Raw genomic sequence first — 24,601 nt, 5'->3', positions numbered from 1 at the left:
ATTCTGACCACTGTTTCAGAGTAGGAGTGACCCTTCCAGATTCTAAGGATTATTTGTGTCAGTGCTTCTATCTGTTAAATGTGATTCCTGTTTTGATTTTAAATATCTCGTCACAACCAATCCAAGAGATTATGTTTACAGAACCATTATCCATATTTGCGCTGAGTAGTTACAGCCTGCGAATTATCCCATTTAACAGATCACAAATGAACATCATTATATAACCATGAGTAGTTACAGCCTGTGAAGTATCCCATTTAACAGATCACAACTCTAATGAACATCATTATATAACCATGAGTAGTTACAGCCTGTGAAGTATTTTTTTTAAATTTATTTTACCTTTATTTAACCAGGCAAGTCAGTTAAGAACAAATTCTTATTTTCAATGACGGCCTGGGAACAGTGGGTTAACTGCCTGTTCAGGGGCAGAACGACAGATTTGTACCTTGTCAGCTCGGGGGTTTGAACTCGCAACCTTCCGGTTACTAGTCCAACGCTCTAACCACTAGGCTACCCTGCCGCCCCAAGAGGTATCCCATTTAACAGATTACAACTCTAATGAACATCATTATATAACCATGAGTAGTTACAGCCTGTGAAGTATCCCATTTAACAGATCACAACTCTAATGAACATCACTATATAACCATGAGTAGTTACAGCCTGTGAAGTATCCCATTTAACAGATCACAACTCTAATGAACATCATTATATAACCATGAGTAGTTACAGCCTGTGAAGTATCCCATTTAACAGATCACAACTCTAATGAACATCACTATATAACCATGAGTAGTTACAGCCTGTGAAGTATCCCATTTAACAGATCACAACTCTAATGAACATCATTATATAACCATGAGTAGTTACAGCCTGTGAAGTATCCCATTTAACAGATCACAACTCTAATGAACATCACTATATAACCATGAGTAGTTACAGCCTGTGAAGTATCCCATTTAACAGATCACAACTCTAATGAACATCATTATATAACCATGAGTAGTTACAGCCTGTGAAGTATCCCATTTAACAGATCACAACTCTAATGAACATCATTATATAACCATGAGTAGTTACAGCCTGTGAAGTATCCCATTTAACAGATCACAACTCTAATGAACATCATTATATAACCATGAGTAGTTACAGCCTGTGAAGTATCCCATTTAACAGGTGACATTTAGTACCGTTTCCTCTTCTTTTTGTTTTAGTTTAGTCACATGATTTCTCAGTTTGCAGTACGTTTGCCAGTCAGTTGTGCAGCCAGACTTATTTGCCATTCCTTTCACCTCATCCCTCTCAACCATGCAATTGTTCAATTCCTCATCAATCCATGGGGATTTCAGTTTTTATAGTCATTTTCTTAGTGGGTGCGTGCTTATTAGTAACTGGCTACTGGTTATGGCTACTATATTGTGATCACTACATCCAATGGATTTAGATACTGCTATAGAGCAGATATCTGCAGCATTAGTAAAAATGTGATCAATACATGTTGATGATTTCATTCCTGTGCTGTTTGTAACTACTCTGGTAGGTTGACTGATAACCTGAACCAGGTTGCAGGCACTAGTTAGAGTTTGAAGTTTTTCCTTGAGTGGGCAGCTTGATGAAAGCCAGTCGATATTTAAATCACCCAGAAAATATACCTCTCTGTTGATATCACGTACATTATCAAGCATTTCACACGTTATCGAGATACTGACTGTTAGCACTTGGTGGTCTATAGCAGCTTCCCACCAGAATGGGCTTTAGGTGAGGCAGATGAACCTGTAGCCATATTACTTCAACAGTATTTAACATGAGATCCTCTCTATTCTTTACAGGAATGTGGTTCTGAATATAAACAGCAACACCTCCACCTTTGGCATTTCTATCTTCTCTGTCAATGTTATAACCTTCTATTACTACCACTGTATCATCTAAGGGATTATCTAGCTGAGTTTCAGAGATTAATGTCATCTGTTACTAGCAAATTATTGATTTCATGAACCTTTTTTAGCACTTTTCTGGGATGCTTGATTGTTTTTATCACTTGACACTGTTCATTACTTTTCTTAGCAGATGTACATTCGTTGATTTATGGGGAGTTTCAGGCCCCGGAGTGAACATAATTGTACACTCGCAAAGCCGACTGAAAACAAGGGTGAGGGGCTTAAGTTGCAATCTTCCCTTGCTTGGCTAATCATTTGGACCGCCCTCCAAGATGGCGACGGGGATTCCCCCAAGGATAAGTGGACGAGGGTAAGTGGATAAGTGGACGAGGGTAAGTGGAGGAGGGTAAGTGGACGAGGATAAGTGGACGAGGATAAGTGGACGAGGATAAGTGGACGAGGGTAAGTGGACGAGGATAAGTGGACGAGGATAAGTGGACGAGGATAAGTGGATGAGGGTAAGTGGACGAGGGTGTCTTTTTAAAGTGTTTGGACCGCCGTCATTTTGTCCCGGGCGCGGACTTCGGTCTCACATTTTCGCCAATGCAAGGTGTTATGGGATAGCCTCCCTGGCGAAGGGAACCAAATAGTAAAAAAGGATGCTCACATGCCTGCTTTGTTTTCCAGACCTCCCAAATAGACCTACGCTTATAAAACTTCTAGTAAACTTAGTACAAACTTTCCTTTTCGCCTTATTATTTTTGGAATCGAACTTGATAAATGATAGTTGACTTAAGTACTCGCTATATGCTCTAGAAAGAACACAAGTATGTATTTTTTAACACACACAAAGTCGCACAACACACACTCAACTCTTATTTTGAAGGCTAGATTTGAACAGAATATGCCTTTGGCCAACGATACAAGACTATGGATTTAGCCCAACCCACATCACCAGTAATGAGAAATGGAACCGATTCGTTATTTTCTAAGATCATTATCTACCGATGAGTGCTTTTTTGTTTTCGACAATATAATATCTTCCAACTGAAAAATAAAAAAACTTGGTTTTGGTATTTCGAATTTGGACACATGAAAAGAAAAATAAATATATTATTACATGGAAATAGAACAATCTTGTTGTTTTTATATTTTGTCCGCTACTCACATTTAGAGATAAGTGGGAAATCAAAGCATTTTGCATTAGACCATTTACTGGCGTTGAAATTGACAAAAGGAAAAATGTGATTTTTAAAAATTCACTTCCTCGTTTGGCCTTGCCGAGATGAAAGGAAATTTGAATTACCCATAAACCAGTTTCCATGTGTTTTTTTTTCTCCAGTTGCGTTAGTTTCAAAAGCACATAGGCCTACAACCTGATCGATACTAGTGATTTATTGACTCTTGTCAAGGCAACAGGGTTTTTGGTGTGTGTGCAGTTTATAAATTGCTTGTTTAACATATATAAGTTGTATAAAAGCCCCTTATATTTGAATTTTGAATACCACAAAATGTCATTAGATCAACAGTATTTTTAATGTAGAGATTCCGGTAAACTCTTTCATGTGTCCTACCAATTGCTATTGGATTATTCACCATGGCAACCAATTGTTAGAATAAAAACTAACAGTTTTTCTAACTACAGTTATTTCTCTGTTTTCATTCGGCTTTCGTTGGAGAACAGCTTTTCCTTTGCAGGGATATGTGTGTTTTTCACCAATACAGGGCATTCGGAAAGTATTCAGACCGCTTGACTTAAAAAAATGTTTTAACCTTTATTTAACATTTATTTAACTAGGCAAGTAAAGCTAAGAATCCATTTTTATTTACAATGATGGCCTATACAACTTTTCCCACATTTTGTTACAGCCTTATTCTAAAATTGATTAAATGACATTTTCCCTCATCAATCTACACACAATATCTCATAATAACAAAGCGAAAAGAAAACAGAAATTTCCCAGAAATACCTTATTTTCCATATGTATTCAGGCCCTTTGCTATAAGACTCTAATTGACATAGAAACATTTATATAGGCCTAGCTATACATAAATATGATTCGAAAAAACGTTTTATTAAAAAAAAAAAAGGAATAAAAAGGCTACATGAATGCACACTAGACTGAAACTATATAACTGGGCTTTTATTTTGAACCTGTGACCGTGGGCTTTTTTGTCGTCATTTGAGTGGGCGTGTCTAAGTCATTTATTGTTCAACTCTTTCTTCTTGCTGGTCTCAGCCTTCACAGAGCGGCATCGAACCCAACAACAGCCCTGTCTATCTGTGAGAGAGGGAAATGAAAAGAAGGCTACAGAAGAAATACTTCATTTTAATTATAGGATATTCCGTGTTACTTCTGTTAATTCCGTATATGCTGGACTACAGGAGTAAATCAGGGCATATTAAACATGGCAAGCAACAGCCGAGGTGCCCCGACCTCGATGTGTGGAATAACGGGGACAAGTTCAGCAACACTACGGCTACCGTGGAAGAGACGGTAGTCAACAGGAGCCAGTCTAAAATACACGTTTATTTACATGCTACATGGAGGACGGGGTCATCGTTCTTAGGAGAGTTATTCAATCAACACCCCGATGTGTTTTACCTCTACGAGCCCATGTGGCATATATGGCAGGCTCTCTATCCAGGAGATGCGGTCAGTCTGCAAGGAGCGGTGCGTGATATGATGAAGGCGTTATTACGATGCGACTTCTCAGTTTTAAAACTGTACACAGGGAGCCAAAATATCACCACGTCTTTTATATTTGGATGGAGAAAGAACAAAGTGATCTGCTCGGAACCTCTATGCGAGGCGTACAAGAGAAACGACGTGGGATTAGTCCAAGATGACGTCTGTGGAAAGTGTCCAAGGAAAGATATCAAAGAGTTGGAGAGGGAGTGCAAGAAGTACCGCGTCGTGGTAATCAAAGGTGTGCGGGTTCTGGACCTCGGTGTACTCGTCCCGTTAATGAGAGATCCCGCTTTAAATCTCCAGATCATTCAGTTGTTTAGAGACCCGCGGGCAGTGCACAATTCACGACTGAAATCGAAACAAGCTCTGGTCAAGGAGAGCATACAGGTACTGAGGAGTAAAAAACAGACGGAGAAGTACAAGCGTCTACTGGTGCCAAACAACAGGGGGAACCGGGCAGAGAATTATGTCTCTAGCGCAATGGAGCTAATATGTGACAACTGGCTGAACGACATGATGCTCATGATGAACGCGCCCCCCTGGGTGAAGAGGAATTACATCAAGATCCGCTACGAGGACTTGGTTCTACACCCCATGGAGGAACTCAGGAGACTCTACAGCTTCTCCAAACTCTCCTCCTTTCCTGCCATGGATAAGTTCGTGTTGAACATGACCCACGGACACGGTTACTCCTCAGACAAACCGTTTGTAATATCGTCCAGAGACGCTAAGGAAGCCATCTTCGCATGGAGAGAGCGGTTGAACATTGAGCAGATCTCCCAAGTGGAAGACTACTGCAGTGAGGTCATGAGACAACTGGGCTATCAGAAGAACAGTGTGGATCAAACATAGACATTACAGCATCAAGATGGTGGTGATGGAGGTATGTAGGCCTGTGATGATGATGATGGTTTGTAGGTATGTGATGATGATGGTATGTAGGCCTGTGATGATGATGATGATGGTATGTAGGCCTGTGATGATGATGGTTTGTAGGCCTGTGATGATGATGGTATATAGGCCTGTGATGATGATGACGAAAGTATGTAGGCATGTGATGATGATGATGGTATGTAGGACTGTGATGATGATGGTTTGTAGGTATGTGATGATGATGGTTTGTAGGCCTGTGATGATGATGATAATGGTTTGTAGGCCTGTGATGATGATGATGGTTTGTAGGACTGTGATGATGATAATGGTTTGTAGGACTGTGATGATGATAATGGTTTGTAGGCCTGTGATGACTGTGATGATGATGGTTTGTAGGACTGTGATGATGATGATGGTTTGTAGTTTTGTGATGATGATAATGGTTTGTAGGCCTGTGATGATGATGATGATAATGGTTTGTAGGCCTGTGATGATGATGATGATAATGGTTTGTAGGCCTGTGATGATGATGATGATAATGGTTTGTAGGCCTGTGATGATGATGATGATAATGGTTTGTAGGCCTGTGATGATGATGATACTGGTTTGTAGGCCTGTGATGATGATGATACTGGTTTGTAGGCCTGTGATGATGATGATGATAATGGTTTGTAGGCCTGTGATGATGATGATGGTTTGTAGGACTGTGATGATGATAATGGTTTGTAGGACTGTGATGACTGTGATGATGATGGTTTGTAGGACTGTGATGATGATGGTTTGTAGTTTTGTGATGATGATAATGGTTTGTAGGCCTGTGATGATGATGATAATGGTTTGTAGGCCTGTGATGATGATGATAATGGTTTGTAGGCCTGTGATGATGATAATGGTTTGTAGGCCTGTGATGATGATGATAGTTTGTAGGCCTGTGATGATGATGATGATGGTTTGTAGGCCTGTGGTGGTGATGATGGTTTGTAGGCCTGTGATGATGATGATGGTTTGTAGGCCTGTGATGATGATGATAATAATGGTTTGTAGGCCTGTGATGATGATGATAATAATGGTTTGTAGGCCTGTGATGATGATGATAATGGTTTGTAGGCCTGTGATGATGATGATAATAATGGTTTGTAGGCCTGTGATGATGATGATGGTGAAGGATTTCACCATGAGGCCAATGGTAACTTTAAAACAGTCACGGAGTTCAATGGCTGTGATAGGAGAAACAGAGGATGGATCAACAACATTGTAGTTACTCCACAATACTAACCTAATTGACAGAGTGAAAAGAAGGAAGCCTAAACAGAATACAAATATTCCAAAACATGCATTCTGTTTGCAACAAGGGACTAAAGTACAACTGCAAAAAATGTGGCAAAGAAATGAACTTTCTGTCCTGAATACAAAGCTTTATTTTTGGGGCAAACACATCACTGAGTACCACTCTTCATATTTTCAAGCATGGTGGTGGCGGCATCATGTTATGGGTATGCTTGTAATCGGCAAGGAATCTTTCTAGGATAAAAAGAAACTGAATAGAGCCAAACACAGGCAAATTCCTAGAGGACAACCTGGGAAAAAACTGGGAGACAAATTCAGCTCTCAGCAGGACAATAACCTAGAACACAAGGCCAAATCTACATTGGAGTTGTTTACCAAGACAACATTAAATGTTCCTGAGTGGCCTCGTCACAGTTTTGATTGAGCCTTTTACTGCAGTGGGCTAAATCAGGATCACAGTGTTTATTGGTAGTCTTAAATAAATCTACTTTAAAACAAAACACACACATGGTTATGGGCTTAAAAAAAAGAGGACCCCTGTACCATGTCAGATATAAAGTTGAAATATATAATATTGAGTTTGCATCCCAATATTACACTTTATATACATCACAGAAGACTGAACTATAACGAAACCATTTGACATAGAAACACCAGATTTGTGGCATAAAAAAAATAAGAAAAGTGATTCATAAGAAAAGGACATTTTTTTCTAACATTCCACCCCATGAGGCCATTCGGTCATTTGACTGCAGGAAAGGGCAACATCGGCTTGGAAATGTCTGTTCAGCAATGATCAACAACCAACTTGACAGAGCCTGAAGAATGGCTTACCTAGAAAAACTTACAAAAGGACTAATTCAAGGTAAAACGGAGTTGACGCACTTGAACTGAGAAATTGAAGAATTTAAAAAAATAACTCACATCTGTAATCGCTCTTAGAGACCCAGAAAGACTCACAGCTGTAATCGCTCTTAGAGACCCAGAGAGACTCACAGCTGTAATCGCTCTTAGAGACCCAGAAATACTCACAGCTGTAATCGCTCTTAGAGACCCAGAGAGACTCACAGCTGTAATCGCTCTTAGAGACCCAGAGAGACTCACAGCTGTAATCGCTCTTAGAGACCCAGAAAGACTCACAGCTGTAATCGCTCTTAGAGACCCAGAGAGACTCACAGCTGTAATCGCTCTTAGAGACCCAGAAAGACTCACAGCTGTAATCGCTCTTAGAGACCCAGAGAGACTCACAGCTGTAATCGCTCTTAGAGACCCAGAAAGACTCACAGCTGTAATCGCTCTTAGAGACCCAGAGAGACTCACAGCTGTAATCGCTCTTAGAGACCCAGAAATACTCACAGCTGTAATTGCTCTTAGAGACCCAGAAAGACTCACAGCTGTAATCGCTCTTAGAGACCCAGAAAGACTCACAGCTGTAATCGATCTTAGAGACCCAGAAAGACTCACAGCTGTAATCGCTCTTAGAGACCCAGAAAGACTCACAGCTGTAATCGATCTTAGAGACCCAGAAAGACTCACAGCTGTAATCGCTCTTAGAGACCCAGAGAGACTCACAGCTGTAATCGCTCTTAGAGACCCAGAGAGACTCACAGCTGTAATCGCTCTTAGAGACCCAGAGAGACTCACAGCTGTAATCGCTCTTAGAGACCCAGAGAGACTCACAGCTGTAATCGCTCTTAGAGACCCAGAGAGACTCACAGCTGTAATCGCTGCCAAAGGTGATTCTAACTCAGGGCTGTGAATACTTATGAAAATGAGAGTTCTGTATTTCATTATCAATACATTAGCTAACATTTCTAAAAACATGTTTTCACTTTGTCATTATGAGGTATTGTGACGTCATTATGGGGTATTGTGACGTCATTATGGGGTATTGTGTGTAAATGGGTGAGAAACATATTTAATCCATTTTGAATTCAGGCTGTAACAACAAAATGTGAAATAAGTCAAGGGGTAGGAATACTTTCTGAAGGCCACTATATGGGTCAACTGTGTGTGACTCTCCAAGACTCTGCCAAGGCAGCAGCTACTCTTCCTGGGCTCCAGCAAAATGAAGGCAGTTTTACATGTTAAAAACATTAGAATACATTCATAACAGATTTCACAACATATTAAGTGTGTACCCTCAGGCCTCTGCTCTATTACTATCACTTATCTATAACACAAAATCCATGTGTACATGTTTGGATAGTGCGTATGTTATTGTGTGTGTGTATGCATGTGCTTGTGCGTGTCTCTTCACAGTCCCCGCTGCTCCATAAGGTGTATTTTTACCTGTTTTTAAATCTGATTCTACTGCTGCATCAGTTACCTGATATGGAATAGAGTTCCATGTAGTCATGGCTCTATGTAGTACTGTGGAATAGAGTTCCATGTAGTCATGGCTCTATGTAGTACTGTGGAATAGAGTTCCATGTAGTCATGGCTCTATGTAGTACTGTGGAATAGAGTTCCATGTAGTCATGGCTCTATGTAGTACTGTGGAATAGAGTTCCATGTAGTCATGGCTCTATGTAGTACTGTGGAATAGAGTTCCATGTAGTCATGGCTCTATGTAGTACTGGGAGCCTCCCATAGTCTGTACTGGACTTGGGGACTGTGAAGAGACCTCTGGTGGCATGTCTTGTGGGGTATGTATGGGTGTCAGAGCTGTGTGCCAGTAGTTCAGACAGACCTCTGGTGGCATGTCTTGTGGGGTATGTATGGGTGTCAGAGCTGTGTGCCAGTAGTTCAGACAGACCTCTGGTGGCATGTCTTGTGGGGTATGCATGGGTGTCGGAGCTGTGTGTTAGTAGTTTAAACAGACCTCTGGTGGCATGTCTTGTGGGGTATGTATGGGTGTCAGAGCTGTGTGTTAGTAGTTCAGACAGACCTCTGGTGGCATGTCTTGTGGGGTATGCATGGGTGTCGGAGCTGTGTGCCAGTAGTTCAGACAGACCTCTGGTGGCATGTCTTGTGGGGTATGCATGGGTGTCTGAGCTGTGTGCCAGTAGTTCAGACAGACCTCTGGTGGCATGTATTGTGGGGTATGCATGGGTGTCTGAGCTGTGTGCCAGTAGTTCAGACAGACCTCTGGTGGCATGTCTTGTGGGGTATGCATGGGTGTCTGAGCTGTGTGCCAGTAGTTCAGACAGACCTCTGGTGGCATGTCTTGTGGGGTATGCATGGGTGTCTGAGCTGTGTGCCAGTAGTTCAGACAGACCTCTGGTGGGTGTCGGAGCTGTGTGTTAGTAGTTTAAACAGACCTCTGGTGGCATGTCTTGTGGGGTGGGTGTCTGAGCTGTGTGCCAGTAGTTTAGACAGACAGCTCGGTACATTCAACATGTCAATACCTCTCATCAATACAATGAAGTGATGAAGTCACGCTCTCCTCCTATTTGAGTCAGGAGAGATTGACATGCATATTATTAATATTAGCTCTCTGTGTACATCCAAGGGCCAACCGTGCTGCCCTGTTCTGAGTCCCTCTTTGTGGCACCTGACCACATGACTGAACAGGACCTGCCTTGTTGATAGTGTTAAGAAGGCAGAGCATCGCTTTATTATAGACAGACTTCTCCCTCATCTTAGCTACTACTGCATCAATATGTTTTGACCATGACAGTTTACAATCTAGTGTTACTCCAAGCAGTTTAGTCATCTCAACTTGCTCAATATCCACAGTATTCATGACAAGATTTAGTTGAGGTTTAGTGGATGATTTGTCCCAAATACAATGCTTTTAGTTTTTGAAATATTTAGGGCAAATGTATTCCTTGCCACCCACTCTGAGATTAACTGCAGCTCTTTAAGTGTTGCTGTCATTTCAGTCACTGTAGTAGCTGATGTGTATTGCATTGAGTCATCTGCATACATGGACACCGTCTTTAGCATAGACTGAAAAAAGTAAGGGGCCTAGACAGCTGCCCTGGGGAATTCCTGATTCTACCTAGATTATGTTGGAGAGGCTTCCATTAAAGAACACCCTCTGTGTTCTGTTTAGACATGTTGCTCTTTATCCACAATTAACATTTTATTTAACCTTTTTATTTAACTAGGCAAGTCGGTTAAGAAACAAATTCTTATTTACATTGATGGCCAACCAAAAGTCAAAAGGCCTCCTGACATGTGTTGCTATGTTGCAACACATGACAACATAGCTTGGTAGCATCACAACATGACACCACAGCATGATAGCAACACAACATGACAACATAGCATGGTAGCAACACAACATGACAACATAGCATGGTAGCAACACAACATGACACCATAGCATGGTAGCAACACAACATGACACCACAGCATGGCAGCAACACAACATGACCACAGCATGGCAGAAACACAACATGACAACACAACATAGCATGGTAGCAACACAACATGACACCACAATATGGCAGCAACACAACATGACAACACAACATGACAACATAGCATGTTAGCAACACAACATGACACCACAACATGGTAGCAACACACCACAGCATGGTAGCAACACAACATGACTCCACAGCATGGTAGCAACACAACATAGCATGGTAGCAACACACCACAGCATGGTAGCAACACAACATGACTCCACAGCATGGTAGCAACACAACATGATACCACAGCATGTCAGCAACACATGACCACAGCATGATAGCAACACAACACACCACAACATGGTAGCAACACAACATGACAACACAACATAGCATGGTAGCAACACACCACAGCATGGTAGCAACACAACATGACAACACATGACAACATAGCATGGTAGCAACACAACATAACAACATAGCATGGTAGCAACACAACATGACAACATAGCATGGTAGCAACACAACATGACAACATAGCATGGTAGCAACACAACATAACAACATAGCATGGTAGCAATACAACATAACAACATAGCATGGTAGCAACACAACATAACAACATAGCATGGTAGCAACACAACATGACAACATAGCATGGTAGCAACACAACATGACAACATAGCATGGTAGCAACACAACATAACAACACATTATAACATGGGCCATAACACAAAGCCATAACACATGTTTTTCCAACAATAGACTATGATCAATAATGTCAAAAGCCGCAAGAATTCTAACAAAAACAGACCCCACAATCATTTTATCATACATTTTTCACAGCCAATCATCAGTCATTTGTGTAACTGAGCTTGTTGAGTGTCCTTCCCTATAAGCGTTATTAAAGTCTGTTGTCAATTTGTTTACTGTAAAATAGCATTGTATCTGGTCAAACACAATTTTTTCCAGAAGTTTACTAAGGGTTGGTAACAGGCTGATTGGTCGGCTATTTGAGCCAGTAAAGGGGGCTTTACTATTCTTAGGTAGAGGAATGACTTTCGCTTCCCTCCAGGCCTGAGGGTACACACTCTCTAGTAGGCATAAATTGAAGATCTGGCAAATATCGTCTGCTATTATTCCATCCAGATTGTCAGACCCCGGTGGCTTGTCATTGTTGATAGACAACAATAATTTGTTCTTCCATACTAACTTTACGGAACTAAACATGTAAATGCTCGTCTTTCATAAGTCCGTTATACTTGTGCAGTGTCAGCGTTTGTTGCTGGCATGTCATCCCTAAGTTTGTCTTGCCAATGAAAAAAATCATAGAAGTAGTTGGAAAGATCAGTGGGTTTTGTGATGAATGAGACATCTGATTCAATAAATGGATGTAATTTAAGGTGCTCCAAAGCTTTTGACTTATCTTTGTTTCATAGTGTCGGTTCTTCCCCTTTCTATTCAGTTTGGTCACATGATTTCTGCAGTACGTTTGCAATTTTGATTGTACAGCCAGACTTATTTGCCATCTATTTTGCCTCATCCCTCTACACCATACCAGTTTTCTATTCCTCATCAAGCCACAGGGATTTAACAGTTTTTACAGTCATTTTCTTAATGGGTTCATGCTTATTAGTAACTGGGATAGGCAAATGTGTCAAGTGCAGCGTCTGGTTGCTCCTCATTACACACCGCAGACCAGCAGTGCCTGGTTGCTCCTCATTACACACCGCAGACCAGCAGCGTCTGGTTGCTCCTCATTACACACCGCAGACCAGCAGCGCCTGGTTGCTCCTCATTACACACCACAGACCAACAGCGCCTGATTGCTCCTCATTACACACCACAGACCAGCAGCGTCTGGTTGCTCCTCATTACACACCACAGACCAGCAGCGTCTGGTTGGTCCTCATTACACACCACAGACCAGCAGCGTCTGGTTGCTCCTCATTACACACCACAGACCAACAGCGCCTGATTGCTCCTCATTACACACCACAGACCAGCAGCGTCTGGTTGCTCCTCATTACACACCACAGACCAGCAGCGTCTGGTTGGTCCTCATTACACACCACAGACCAGCAGCGTCTGGTTGCTCCTCATTACACACCACAGACCAACAGCGCCTGGTTGCTCCTCATTACACACCACAGACCAGCAGCGTCTGGTTGCTCCTCATTACACACCACAGACCAGCAGCGTCTGGTTGCTCCTCATTACACACCGCAGACCAGCAGCGTCTGGTTGCTCCTCATTACACACCACAGACCAGCAAATATGATTTACATCAACAACATAGGAATCACTACAAAACTTATTGAATGACCTCTTATACACTATATTAGGCCCAGCCTGTCCTCTTATACACTATATTAGGCCCAGCCTGTCCTCTTATACACTATATTAGGCCCAGCCTGTCCTCTTATACACTATATTAGGCCCAGCCTGTCCTCTTATACACTATATTAGGCCCAGCCTGTCCTCTTATACACTATATTAGGCCCAGCCTGTCCTCTTATACACTATATTAGGCCCAGCCTGACCTCTTATACACTATATTAGGCCCAGCCTGTCCTCTTATACACTATATTAGGCCCAGCCTGTCCTCTTATACACTATATTAGGCCCAGCCTGACCTCTTATACACTATATTAGGCCCAGCCTGTCCTCTTATACACTATATTAGGCCCAGCCTGTCCTCTTATACACTATATTAGGCCCAGCCTGTCCTCTTATACACTATATTAGGCCCAGCCTGTCCTCTTATACACTATATTAGGCCCAGCCTGACCTCTTATACACTATATTAGGCCCAGCCTGTCCTCTTATACACTATATTAGGCCCAGCCTGTCCTCTTATACACTATATTAGGCCCAGCCTGACCTCTTATACACTATATTAGGCCCAGCCTGACCTCTTATACACTATATTAGTTCATTACTTCATGAACCTTATTTCTTAAGCTACATATATTACCGCGGGCTATTTTTAACACATTTCTGGGATGCTTGGTTGTTTTTATTACTTTACTGGCAGAGGTAGACAGACATACTCAGGTTATTTTTTATTAATGCAGGGTGAGATGCACACAGTGGTCTTCCTATAGGACACACCACCTCAGTGTTAACAGTGGTCTTCCTACTAGGACACACCACCTCAGTGTTAACAGTGGTCTTCCTACTAGGACACACCACCTCAGTGTCAACAGTGGTCTTCCTACTAGGATACACCACCTCAGTGTCAACAGTGGTCTTCCTACTAGGACACACCACCTCAGTGTTAACAGTGGTCTTCCTATAGGACACACCACCTCAGTGTTAACAGTGGTCTTCCTATAGGACACACCACCTCAGTGTTAACAGTGGTCTTCCTATAGGACACACCACCTCAGTGCTAACAGTGGTCTTCCTATAGGACACACCACCCCAGTGCTAACAGTGGTCTTCCTATAGGACACACCACCTCAGTGTTAACAGTGGTCTTCCTATAGGACACACCACCTCAGTGTTAACAGTGGTCTTCCTACTAGGACACACCACCTCAGTGTTAACAGTGGTCTTCCTATAGGACACACCACCTCAGTGTCAACAGTGGTCTTCCTACTAGGACACACCACCTCAGTGTTAACAGTGGTCTTCCTACTAGGACACACCACCTCAGTGTTAACAGTGGTCTTCCTATAGGACACACCACCTCAGTGTTAACAGTGGTCTTCCTACTAGGACACACCACCTCAGTGTTAACAGTGGTCTTCCTATAGGACACACCACCTCAGTGTTAACAGTGGTCTTCCTATAGGACACACCACCTCAGTGTTAACAGTGGTCTTCCTATAGGGCACACCACCTCAGTGTTAACAGTGGTCTTCCTATAGGACACACCACCTCAGTGTTAACAGTGGTCTTCCTATAGGACACACCACCTCAGTGCTAACAGTGGTCTTCCTATAGGACACACCACCTCAGTGTTAACAGTGGTCTTCCTATAGGACACACCACCTCAGTGTTAACAGTGGTCTTCCTACTAGGACACACCACCTCAGTGTTAACAGTGGTCTTCCTATAGGACACACCACCTCAGTGTTAACAGTGGTCTTCCTACTAGGACACACCACCTCAGTGTTAACAGTGGTCTTCCTATAGGACACACCACCTCAGTGTTAACAGTGGTCTTCCTATAGGACACACCACCTCAGTGTTAACAGTGGTCTTCCTATAGGGCACACCACCTCAGTGTTAACAGTGGTCTTCCTATAGGACACACCACCTCAGTGTTAACAGTGGTCTTCCTACTGGGACACACCACCTCAGTGTTAACAGTGGTCTTCCTACTAGGACACACCACCTCAGTATTAACAGTGGTCTTCCTACTAGGGCACACCACCTCAGTGTTAACAGTGGTCTTCCTACTAGGACACACCACCTCAGTGTTAACAGTGGTCTTCCTACAGTGTTAACAGTGGTCTTCCTACTAGGACACACCACCTCAGTGTTAACAGTGGTCTTCCTACTAGGACACACCACCTCAGTGTTAACAGTGGTCTTCCTACTAGGACACACCTCCCCAGTGTTAACAGTGGTCTTCCTACTAGGACACACCACCTCAGTGTTAACAGTGGTCTTCCTACTAGGACACACCTCCTCAGTGTTAACAGTGGTCTTCCTACTAGGACACACCACCTCAGTGCTAACAGTGGTCTTCCTACTAGGACACACCACCTCAGTGCTAACAGTGGTCTTCCTACTAGGACACACCACCTCAGTGTTAACAGTGGTCTTCCTACTAGGACACACCACCCCAGTGCTAACAGTGGTCTTCCTACTAGGACACACCACCTCAGTGTTAACAGTGGTCTTCCTACTAGGACACACCACCTCAGTGTTAACAGTGGTCTTCCTACTGGGACACACCACCTCAGTGCTAACAGTGGTCTTCCTACTGGGACACACCACCTCAGTGTTAACAGTGGTCTTCCTATAGGACACACCACCTCAGTGCTAACAGTGGTCTTCCTACTAGGACACACCACCTCAGTGTTAACAGTGGTCTTCCTGCTAGGACACACCACCTCAGTGTTAACAGTGGTCTTCCTACTAGGACACACCACCTCAGTGTTAACAGTGGTCTTCCTACTAGGACACACCTCCTTAGTGTTAACAGTGGTCTTCCTGCTAGGACACACCACCTCAGTGGTCTTCCTGCTAGGACACACCACCTCAGTGCTAACAGTGGTCTTCCTACTAGGACACACCTCCTTAGTGTTAACAGTGGTCTTCCTACTAGGACACACCTCCTTAGTGTTAACAGTGGTCTTCCTATAGGACACACCTCCTTAGTGCTAACAGTGTAACTCTTGTTCATAGGCACATGATTACTGCAGACAACAGCTGTAGGATCAACAGAGGCTTTCAGGCAGTTAGAGGGACATATATTAGGTTACGTACATTGTGTTTACTAACACCCCGGGTGTAATGTACATTTGCCTGAAGCATTATGACAACTCAGCGTCACAATGGTAGGGATTAACTGAGCTGGACTTGGGTCATTGATAAGTCATTGTCTCAACGCAGCCTTATAATGTAGGTTAACAGCAACAAGATATCATGATGAAACAGCAGTTTGAATTTGTTATTCTAATGGTCATATTGGTAACAATAAATAGTGATCTAGTCTTTTCAACATTTTATTAGTGAAAAAGCTGTGTGCATTAATGAAATAGATGCCTGGGGATCACTGTCCCAAGCCAATGCATATCTCCAGAGTAGGCGGTAGGCCTATTTCACTGTAGTCAGGGAATGGACTCTGTTCCATGTCAGTTAGTATCTAAGTCCTGACTAACCACTAGAGTCCACAGACTATGAAGTAACCACACACAACCACAGGAGTGTCTGATATCTCACACATATCTGTTATCACACATGAATTACCCGGTTGAACAAGCCAAGTTGTGCCCTCCGCTCTGGGGTGACTTTGTCCAGCCCAGTATTATTAGAAATATCACCTCAGTCTGAGATCAGCATGAAACATCTCAGGATGAGATCAATGGATTGTAGAACCACACTAGTACTGCAGTAAGACCCATAGACCCACTAGTACTGCAGTAAGACCCATAGACCCACTAGGACCGCAGTAAGACGTATAAACCCACTAGTACTGCAGTAAGACCCATAGACCCACTAGTACCGCAGTAAGACCCATAGACCCACTAGGACCGCAGTAAGACCCATAGACCCACTAGGACCGCAGTAGACCCATAGACCCACTAGTACCGCAGTAAGACCCATAGACCCACTAGGACCGCAGTAAGACCCATAGACCCACTAGTACCGCAGTAAGACCCATAGACCTCACAGTACTGCAGTTAGACCCACTAGTACCGCAGTAAGACCTATAACTGACCAGGTTAACATCATCACAACACTCCTCCAGCACGTCAGAGGGTAGACTGTACTATGTAGGCTTTACTGAGTCCTTCTGACGGGAAACGGAATGGTAGGGAAATATTTTCTTCCTCCTAATTTATTTAAAAAAAATGTTTTATTTCACCTTTATTTAACCAGGTAGGCCAGTTGAGAACACCTTTATTTAACCAGGTAGGCCAGTTGAGAACACCTGTATTTAACCAGGTAGGCCAGTTGAGAACACCTTTATTTAACCAGGTAGGCCAGTTGAGAACACCTTTATTTAACCAGGTAGGCCAGTTGAGAACACCTTTATTTAACCAGGTAGGCCAGTTGAGAACACCTTTATTTAACCAGGTAGGCCAGTTGAGAACACCTTTATTTAACCAGGTAGGCCAGTTGAGAACACCTGTATTTAACCAGGTAGGCCAGTTGAGAACACCTGTATTTAACCAGGTAGGCCAGTTGAGAACACCTGTATTTAACCAGGTAGGCCAGTTGAGAACACCTTTATTTAACCAGGTAGGCCAGTTGAGAACACCTTTATTTAACCAGGTAGGCCAGTTGAGAACACCTTTATTTAACCAGGTAGGCCAGTTGAGAACACCTTTATTTAACCAGGTAGGCCAGTTGAGAACACCTTTATTTAACCAGGTAGGCCAGTTGAGAACACCTTTATTTAACCAGGTAGGCCAGTTGAGAACACCTTTATTTAACCAGGTAGGCCAGTTGAGAACACCTGTATTTAACCAGGTAGGCCAGTTGAGAACACCTTTATTTAACCAGGTAGGCCAGTTGAGAACACCTTTATTTAACCAGGTAGGCCAGTTGAGAACACCTTTATTTAACCAGGTAGGCCAGTTGAGAACACCTTTATTTAACCAGGTAGGCCAGTTGAGAACACCTGTATTTAACCAGGTAGGCCAGTTGAGAACACCTGTATTTAACCAGGTAGGCCAGTTGAGAACACCTTTATTTAACCAGGTAGGCCAGTTGAGAACACCTTTATTTAACCAGGTAGGCCAGTTGAGAACACCTTTATTTAACCAGGTAGGCCAGTTGAGAACACCTTTATTTAACCAGGTAGGCCAGTTGAGAACACCTTTATTTAACCAGGTAGGCCAGTTGAGAACACCTTTATTTAACCAGGTAGGCCAGTTGAGAACACCTGTATTTAACCAGGTAGGCCAGTTGAGAACACCTGTATTTAACCAGGTAGGCCAGTTGAGAACACCTTTATTTAACCAGGTAGGCCAGTTGAGAACACCTTTATTTAACCAGGTAGGCCAGTTGAGAACACCTGTATTTAACCAGGTAGGCCAGTTGAGAACACCTTTATTTAACCAGGTAGGCCAGTTGAGAACACCTTTATTTAACCAGGTAGGCCAGTTGAGAACACCTTTATTTAACCAGGTAGGCCAGTTGAGAACACCTTTATTTAACCAGGTAGGCCAGTTGAGAACACCTTTATTTAACCAGGTAGGCCAGTTGAGAACACCTTTATTTAACCAGGTAGGCCAGTTGAGAACACCTTTATTTAACCAGGTAGGCCAGTTGAGAACACCTGTATTTAACCAGGTAGGCCAGTTGAGAACACCTTTATTTAACCAGGTAGGCCAGTTGAGAACACCTTTATTTAACCAGGTAGGCTAGTTGAGAACACCTGTATTTAACCAGGTAGGCTAGTTGAGAACACCTTTATTTAACCAGGTAGGCTAGTTGAGAACACCTTTATTTAACCAGGTAGGCCAGTTGAGAACACCTTTATTTAACCAGGTAGGCTAGTTGAGAACACCTTTATTTAACCAGGTAGGCCAGTTGAGAACACCTTTATTTAACCAGGTAGGCAAGTTGAGAACACCTTTATTTAACCAGGTAGGCTAGTTGAGAACACCTTTATTTAACCAGGTAGGCCAGTTGAGAACACCTTTATTTAACCAGGTAGGCCAGTTGAGAACACCTTTATTTAACCAGGTAGGCCAGTTGAGAACACCTTTATTTACCAGGTAGGCCAGTTGAGAACACCTTTATTTAACCAGGTAGGCCAGTTGAGAACACCTTTATTTAACCAGGTAGGCCAGTTGAGAACACCTGTATTTAACCAGGTAGGCCAGTTGAGAACACCTTTATTTAACCAGGTAGGCCAGTTGAGAACACCTTTATTTAACCAGGTAGGCTAGTTGAGAACACCTGTATTTAACCAGGTAGGCTAGTTGAGAACACCTTTATTTAACCAGGTAGGCTAGTTGAGAACACCTTTATTTAACCAGGTAGGCCAGTTGAGAACACCTTTATTTAACCAGGTAGGCTAGTTGAGAACACCTTTATTTAACCAGGTAGGCCAGTTGAGAACACCTTTATTTAACCAGGTAGGCCAGTTGAGAACACCTTTATTTAACCAGGTAGGCTAGTTGAGAACACCTTTATTTAACCAGGTAGGCTAGTTGAGAACACCTTTATTTAACCAGGTAGGCCAGTTGAGAACACCTTTATTTAACCAGGTAGGCTAGTTGAGAACACCTTTATTTAACCAGGTAGGCCAGTTGAGAACACCTTTATTTAACCAGGTAGGCTAGTTGAGAACACCTTTATTTAACCAGGTAGGCTAGTTGAGAACACCTTTATTTAACCAGGTAGGCCAGTTGAGAACACCTTTATTTAACCAGGTAGGCCAGTTGAGAACACCTTTATTTAACCAGGTAGGCCAGTTGAGAACACCTTTATTTAACCAGGTAGGCCAGTTGAGAACACCTTTATTTAACCAGGTAGGCCAGTTGAGAACACCTTTATTTAACCAGGTAGGCTAGTTGAGAACAAGTTCTCATTTACAACTGTGACCTGGCCAAGATAAAGCAAAGCAGTGCAGCACAAACAACAACACAGAGTTACACATGGAGTAAACAACAACACAGAGTTACACATGGAAGAAACAACAACACAGAGTTACACATGGAAGAAACAACAACACAGAGTTACACATAAACAAACGTACAAACAACAACACAGAGTTACACATAAACAAACGTACAATCAATAACACAACAGAAATATCCATCTACAGTGTGTGCAAATAGAGTAAGGTTAGGGAGGTAAGGCACTAATGAGGGACTGACGTTTATAAAGGCCTCTGGTAGGGAGGGAGGGAGGGGGGGGGGGGTTGGCAGGGACTGAATCACACCCCCAGGCAGCAGCAGGCCTGCCCTGCTGGCGAGAACTGAACATAGGGACCATTGTATGAGTCTGGGCTCAGTCTGTCACCATACATCTCCTCTGACAAGCCCAGCCTTCAGGGCCAGGGGGGGAGGGAGGCCAGCACCAGACACCAGTCACAGGGGAGGGAGACCAGCACCAGACACCAGTCACAGGGGAGGGAGACCAGCACCAGACACCAGTCACAGGGGAGGGAGACCAGCACCAGTCACAGGGGAGGAGGGAGACCAGCACCAGTCACAGGGGAGGAGGGAGACCAGCACCAGTCACAGGGGAGGAGGGAGACCAGCACCAGTCACAGGGGAGGAGGGAGACCAGCATTAGTCACAGGGGAGGAGGGAGACCAGCACTAGTCACAGGGGAGGAGGGAGACCAGCACCAGTCACAGGGGAGGAGGGAGACCAGCACCAGTCACAGGGGAGGAGGGAGACCAGCATTAGTCACAGGGGAGGAGGGAGACCAGCACCAGTCACAGGGGAGGAGGGAGACCAGCACCAGTCACAGGGGAGGAGGGAGACCAGCACCAGTCACAGGGGAGGAGGGAGACCAGCACCAGTCACAGGGGAGGAGGGAGACCAGCACCAGTCACAGGGTAGGAGGGAGACCAGCACCAGTCACAGGGGAGGAGGGAGACCAGCACCAGTCACAGGGGAGGAGGGAGACCAGCACCATTCACAGGAGGAGAGTTAGACCAGCACCATACACCAGTCACGGGGGGGGGAGACCAGCACCATACACCAGTCACAGGGGGGGAGGGAGACCAGCACCAGACACCAGTCACAGGGGAGGGAGGCCAGCGCCATACACCAGTCAGGGGGGAGGGAGACCAGCACCATACACCAGTCACAGGGGGGGAGGGAGACCAGCACCATACACCAGTCACAAGGGGGGAGGGAGACTAGCAACATACACCAGTCACAAGGGGGAGGGAGGCCAGCACCATACACCAGTCACAGGGAGACCAGCACCAGACACAGGGGAGGGAGACCAGCACCAGTCACAGGGGAGGGAGACCAGAACCAGTCACAGGGGAGGGAGACCAGCACCAGTCAGAGGGGAGGAGGGAGACCAGCACCAGTCACAGGGGTAGACTAGCAACATACACCAGTCACAAGGGGGGAGGGAGGCCAGCACCAGTCACAGGGGAGGGAGACCAGCACCATACATCAGTCACAGGGGAGGGAGACCAGCACCAGTCACAGGGGAGGGAGACCAGCACCATACACCAGTCGCAGGGGAGGGAGACCAGCACCATACACCAGTCACAGGGGAGGGAGACCAGCACCAGTCACAGGGGAGGGAGACCAGCACCATACATCAGTCACAGGGGAGGGAGACCAGCACCAGTCACAGGGGAGGGAGACCAGCACCATACACCAGTCGCAGGGGAGGGAGACCAGCACCATACACCAGTCACAGGGGAGGGAGACCAGCACCATACACCAGTCACAGGGGAGGGAGGCCAGCACCATACACCAGTCACAGGGGAGGGAGGCCAGCACCATACACCAGTCACAGGGAGACCAGCACCAGACACAGGGGAGGGAGACCAGCACCAGTCACAGGGGAGGGAGACCAGAACCAGTCACAGGGGAGGGAGACCAGCACCAGTCAGAGGGGGGGAGGGAGACCAGCACCAGTCACAGGGGTAGACCAGCACCATGCACCAGTCACAGGGGAGGAGGGAGACCAGCACCAGTCACAGGGGAGGGAGACCAGCACCATACATCAGTCACAGGGGAGGGAGACCAGCACCAGTCACAGGGGAGGGAGACCAGCACCATACACCAGTCACAGGGGAGGGAGACCAGCACCATACACCAGTCACAGGGGAGGGAGGCCAGCACCATACACCAGTCACAGGGGAGGGAGACCAGCACCATACACCAGTCACAGGGGAGGAGGGAGACCAGCACCAGTCACAGGGGGGAGACCAGCACCATACACCAGTCACAGGGGGGGAGGGAGACCAGCACCATACACCAGTCACAGGGAAGGAGGGAGACCAGCACCAGTCACAGGGGGGAGACCAGCACCATACACCAGTCACAGGGGAGGAGGGAGACCAGCACCAGTCACAGGGGAGGGAGACCAGCACCATACACCAGTCACAGGGGAGGGAGACCAGCACCAGTCACATGGGAGGAGGGAGACCAGCACCAGTCACAGTGGAGGAGGGAGACCAGCACCAGACACAGGGGAGGAGGGAGACCAGCACCAGACACAGGGGAGGAGGGAGACCAGCACCAGACATAATGGAGGAGGGAGACCAGCACCAGACACAGGGGAGGAGGGAGACCAGCCACCAGACACAGGGGAGGAGGGAGACCAGCCACCAGACACAGGGGAGGAGGGAGACCAGCCACCAGACACAGGGGAGGAGGGAGACCAGCCACCAGACACAGGGGGGGAGGGAGACCAGCCACCAGACACAGGGGAGGAGGGAGACCAGCCACCAGACACAGGGGAGGAGGGAGACCAGCCACCAGACACAGGGGAGGAGGGAGACCAGCCACCAGACACAGGGGAGGAGTGAGACCAGCCACCAGACACAGGGGAGGAGTGAGACCAGCCACCAGACACAGGGGAGGAGGGAGACCAGCCACCAGACACAGGGGAGGAGGGAGACCAGCCACCAGACACAGGGGAGGAGGGAGACCAGACACCAGACACAGGGGAGGAGGGAGACCAGACAAAGGGGAGGGAGACCGGCAGGTCTGTAAGCCGGCACCTTTCACAGAGTGGAGGAGGTGGGAGGCTGTTATTACACATTGAGCAGCAGGCCTGTTACTACCCATTGAGCAGCAGGCCTGTTACTACCCATTGAGCAGCAGGCCTGTTATTTTAGCTTGAGATTGAATTTGCTAACTTTAGCTGCGACATTTTTTCCTTTTCATCCAGGTGCCTGAAAATCATGGGAAAAACTACGATGGCAGACTGGTGCCAAGGGAAGAGGAACTGAGAAGCAGCAAGACTGTTATGGGGTCTGTTTTCTTCAGCCAATCCTGTATGAACTGAAGGAGAGAGGATACACAGGGAAGGAGTCTGTCACGGGCTGGACAGAAGCATGTCAACATGAAGAGGACTTAGAGGGACAGAATTGTGCTTGAGATGCTAAAATGAGTTGTGCTTCCTGTTTGTGGATCTGTCAAAAGTGTTTGATACTGCTTTTTTTATTGAACAAGTTGTCCTCCACTGGCCTGAGCTCATGACATCAATCACTATGTCCTGAGTCCGAATTTCTTGAAGTACGTAAAGGTGTTCCCCAGGGATCGATACTAGAACCTGCTCTTTTCATTATTTATATAAATGCTATTGGTCAATTTGTTTAATAAAATAATTTAACTCCTGTTTAATACGGGCGCAGCTACATGTTGTTTTCAAGTTCTCTTCTAATGATCTCAGATGATTCTATAATCAGACCAGGCCCATAAATCAGCATTTAATGTCCGTGCACCTTACGTGAGGAGTGATCTACAATACACTTTAAATTGGAGGAATTGAAGCCTCTAGAGCATTTCAGACAGTTATTAGGTCACCTTTTTACAATTGGGTTTTGCTTTTCATGTATAAGAACAGGTATTTTAATATGTACACTATCAGCCAAAAGTTTGGACACACTTACTCATTCCAGGGTTCTAGAACACCTACTCATTCCAGGGTTCTAGAACACCTACTCATTCAAGGGTTCTAGAACACCTACTCATTCAAGGGTTCTAGAACACCTACTCATTCAAGGGTTTTTCTTTATTTTTTACTATTTTCTACATTGTAGAATAAGTGAAGACATCAACTATGAAATAACACACATGGAATCATGTAGTAGCCAAAAGCCGCTGATAAAGACATGGTTTAGCTGCCTGACAGAAAGACGACATGGTTTAGCTGCCTGACAAAGATGACATGGTTTAGCTGCCTGACAGAAAGACGACATGGTTTAGCTGCCTGACAG

At 45.0% G+C, this 24,601-nt stretch overlaps 1 protein-coding gene across 1 annotated transcript; it reads left to right on the top strand.

Annotated features, from left to right (window-relative positions):
• Positions 1–4,109: 4,109 nt before the first annotated feature.
• LOC139414580 (carbohydrate (N-acetylglucosamine 6-O) sulfotransferase 7) lies at positions 4,110–24,019 on the top strand. Its single transcript, XM_071162423.1, has 2 exons — positions 4,110–5,456; positions 23,551–24,019. The coding sequence occupies exon 1, from the start codon at positions 4,178–4,180 to the stop codon at positions 5,423–5,425; it is 1,248 nt and encodes a 415-aa protein (XP_071018524.1). The 5' UTR covers positions 4,110–4,177; the 3' UTR covers positions 5,426–5,456; positions 23,551–24,019.
• The last annotated feature ends 582 nt before the right edge of the window (positions 24,020–24,601 follow it).

Source organism: Oncorhynchus clarkii, chromosome 1 (assembly GCF_045791955.1).
Source record: "Oncorhynchus clarkii lewisi isolate Uvic-CL-2024 chromosome 1, UVic_Ocla_1.0, whole genome shotgun sequence".
In the NCBI taxonomy this organism is placed as follows: Eukaryota; Metazoa; Chordata; class Actinopteri; order Salmoniformes; family Salmonidae; genus Oncorhynchus; species Oncorhynchus clarkii.
The sequence above is the reverse complement of the archived record's forward strand: the minus strand, read 5'-3'. Positions and strand labels throughout refer to the sequence as shown.

What these genes read in the sequence shown, in the direction of transcription:
- LOC139414580 (XM_071162423.1), top strand. Translation starts at nt 4,178, where the DNA reads ATGAAAAGAAGGCTACAGAAGAAATACTTCATTTTAATTATAGGATAT.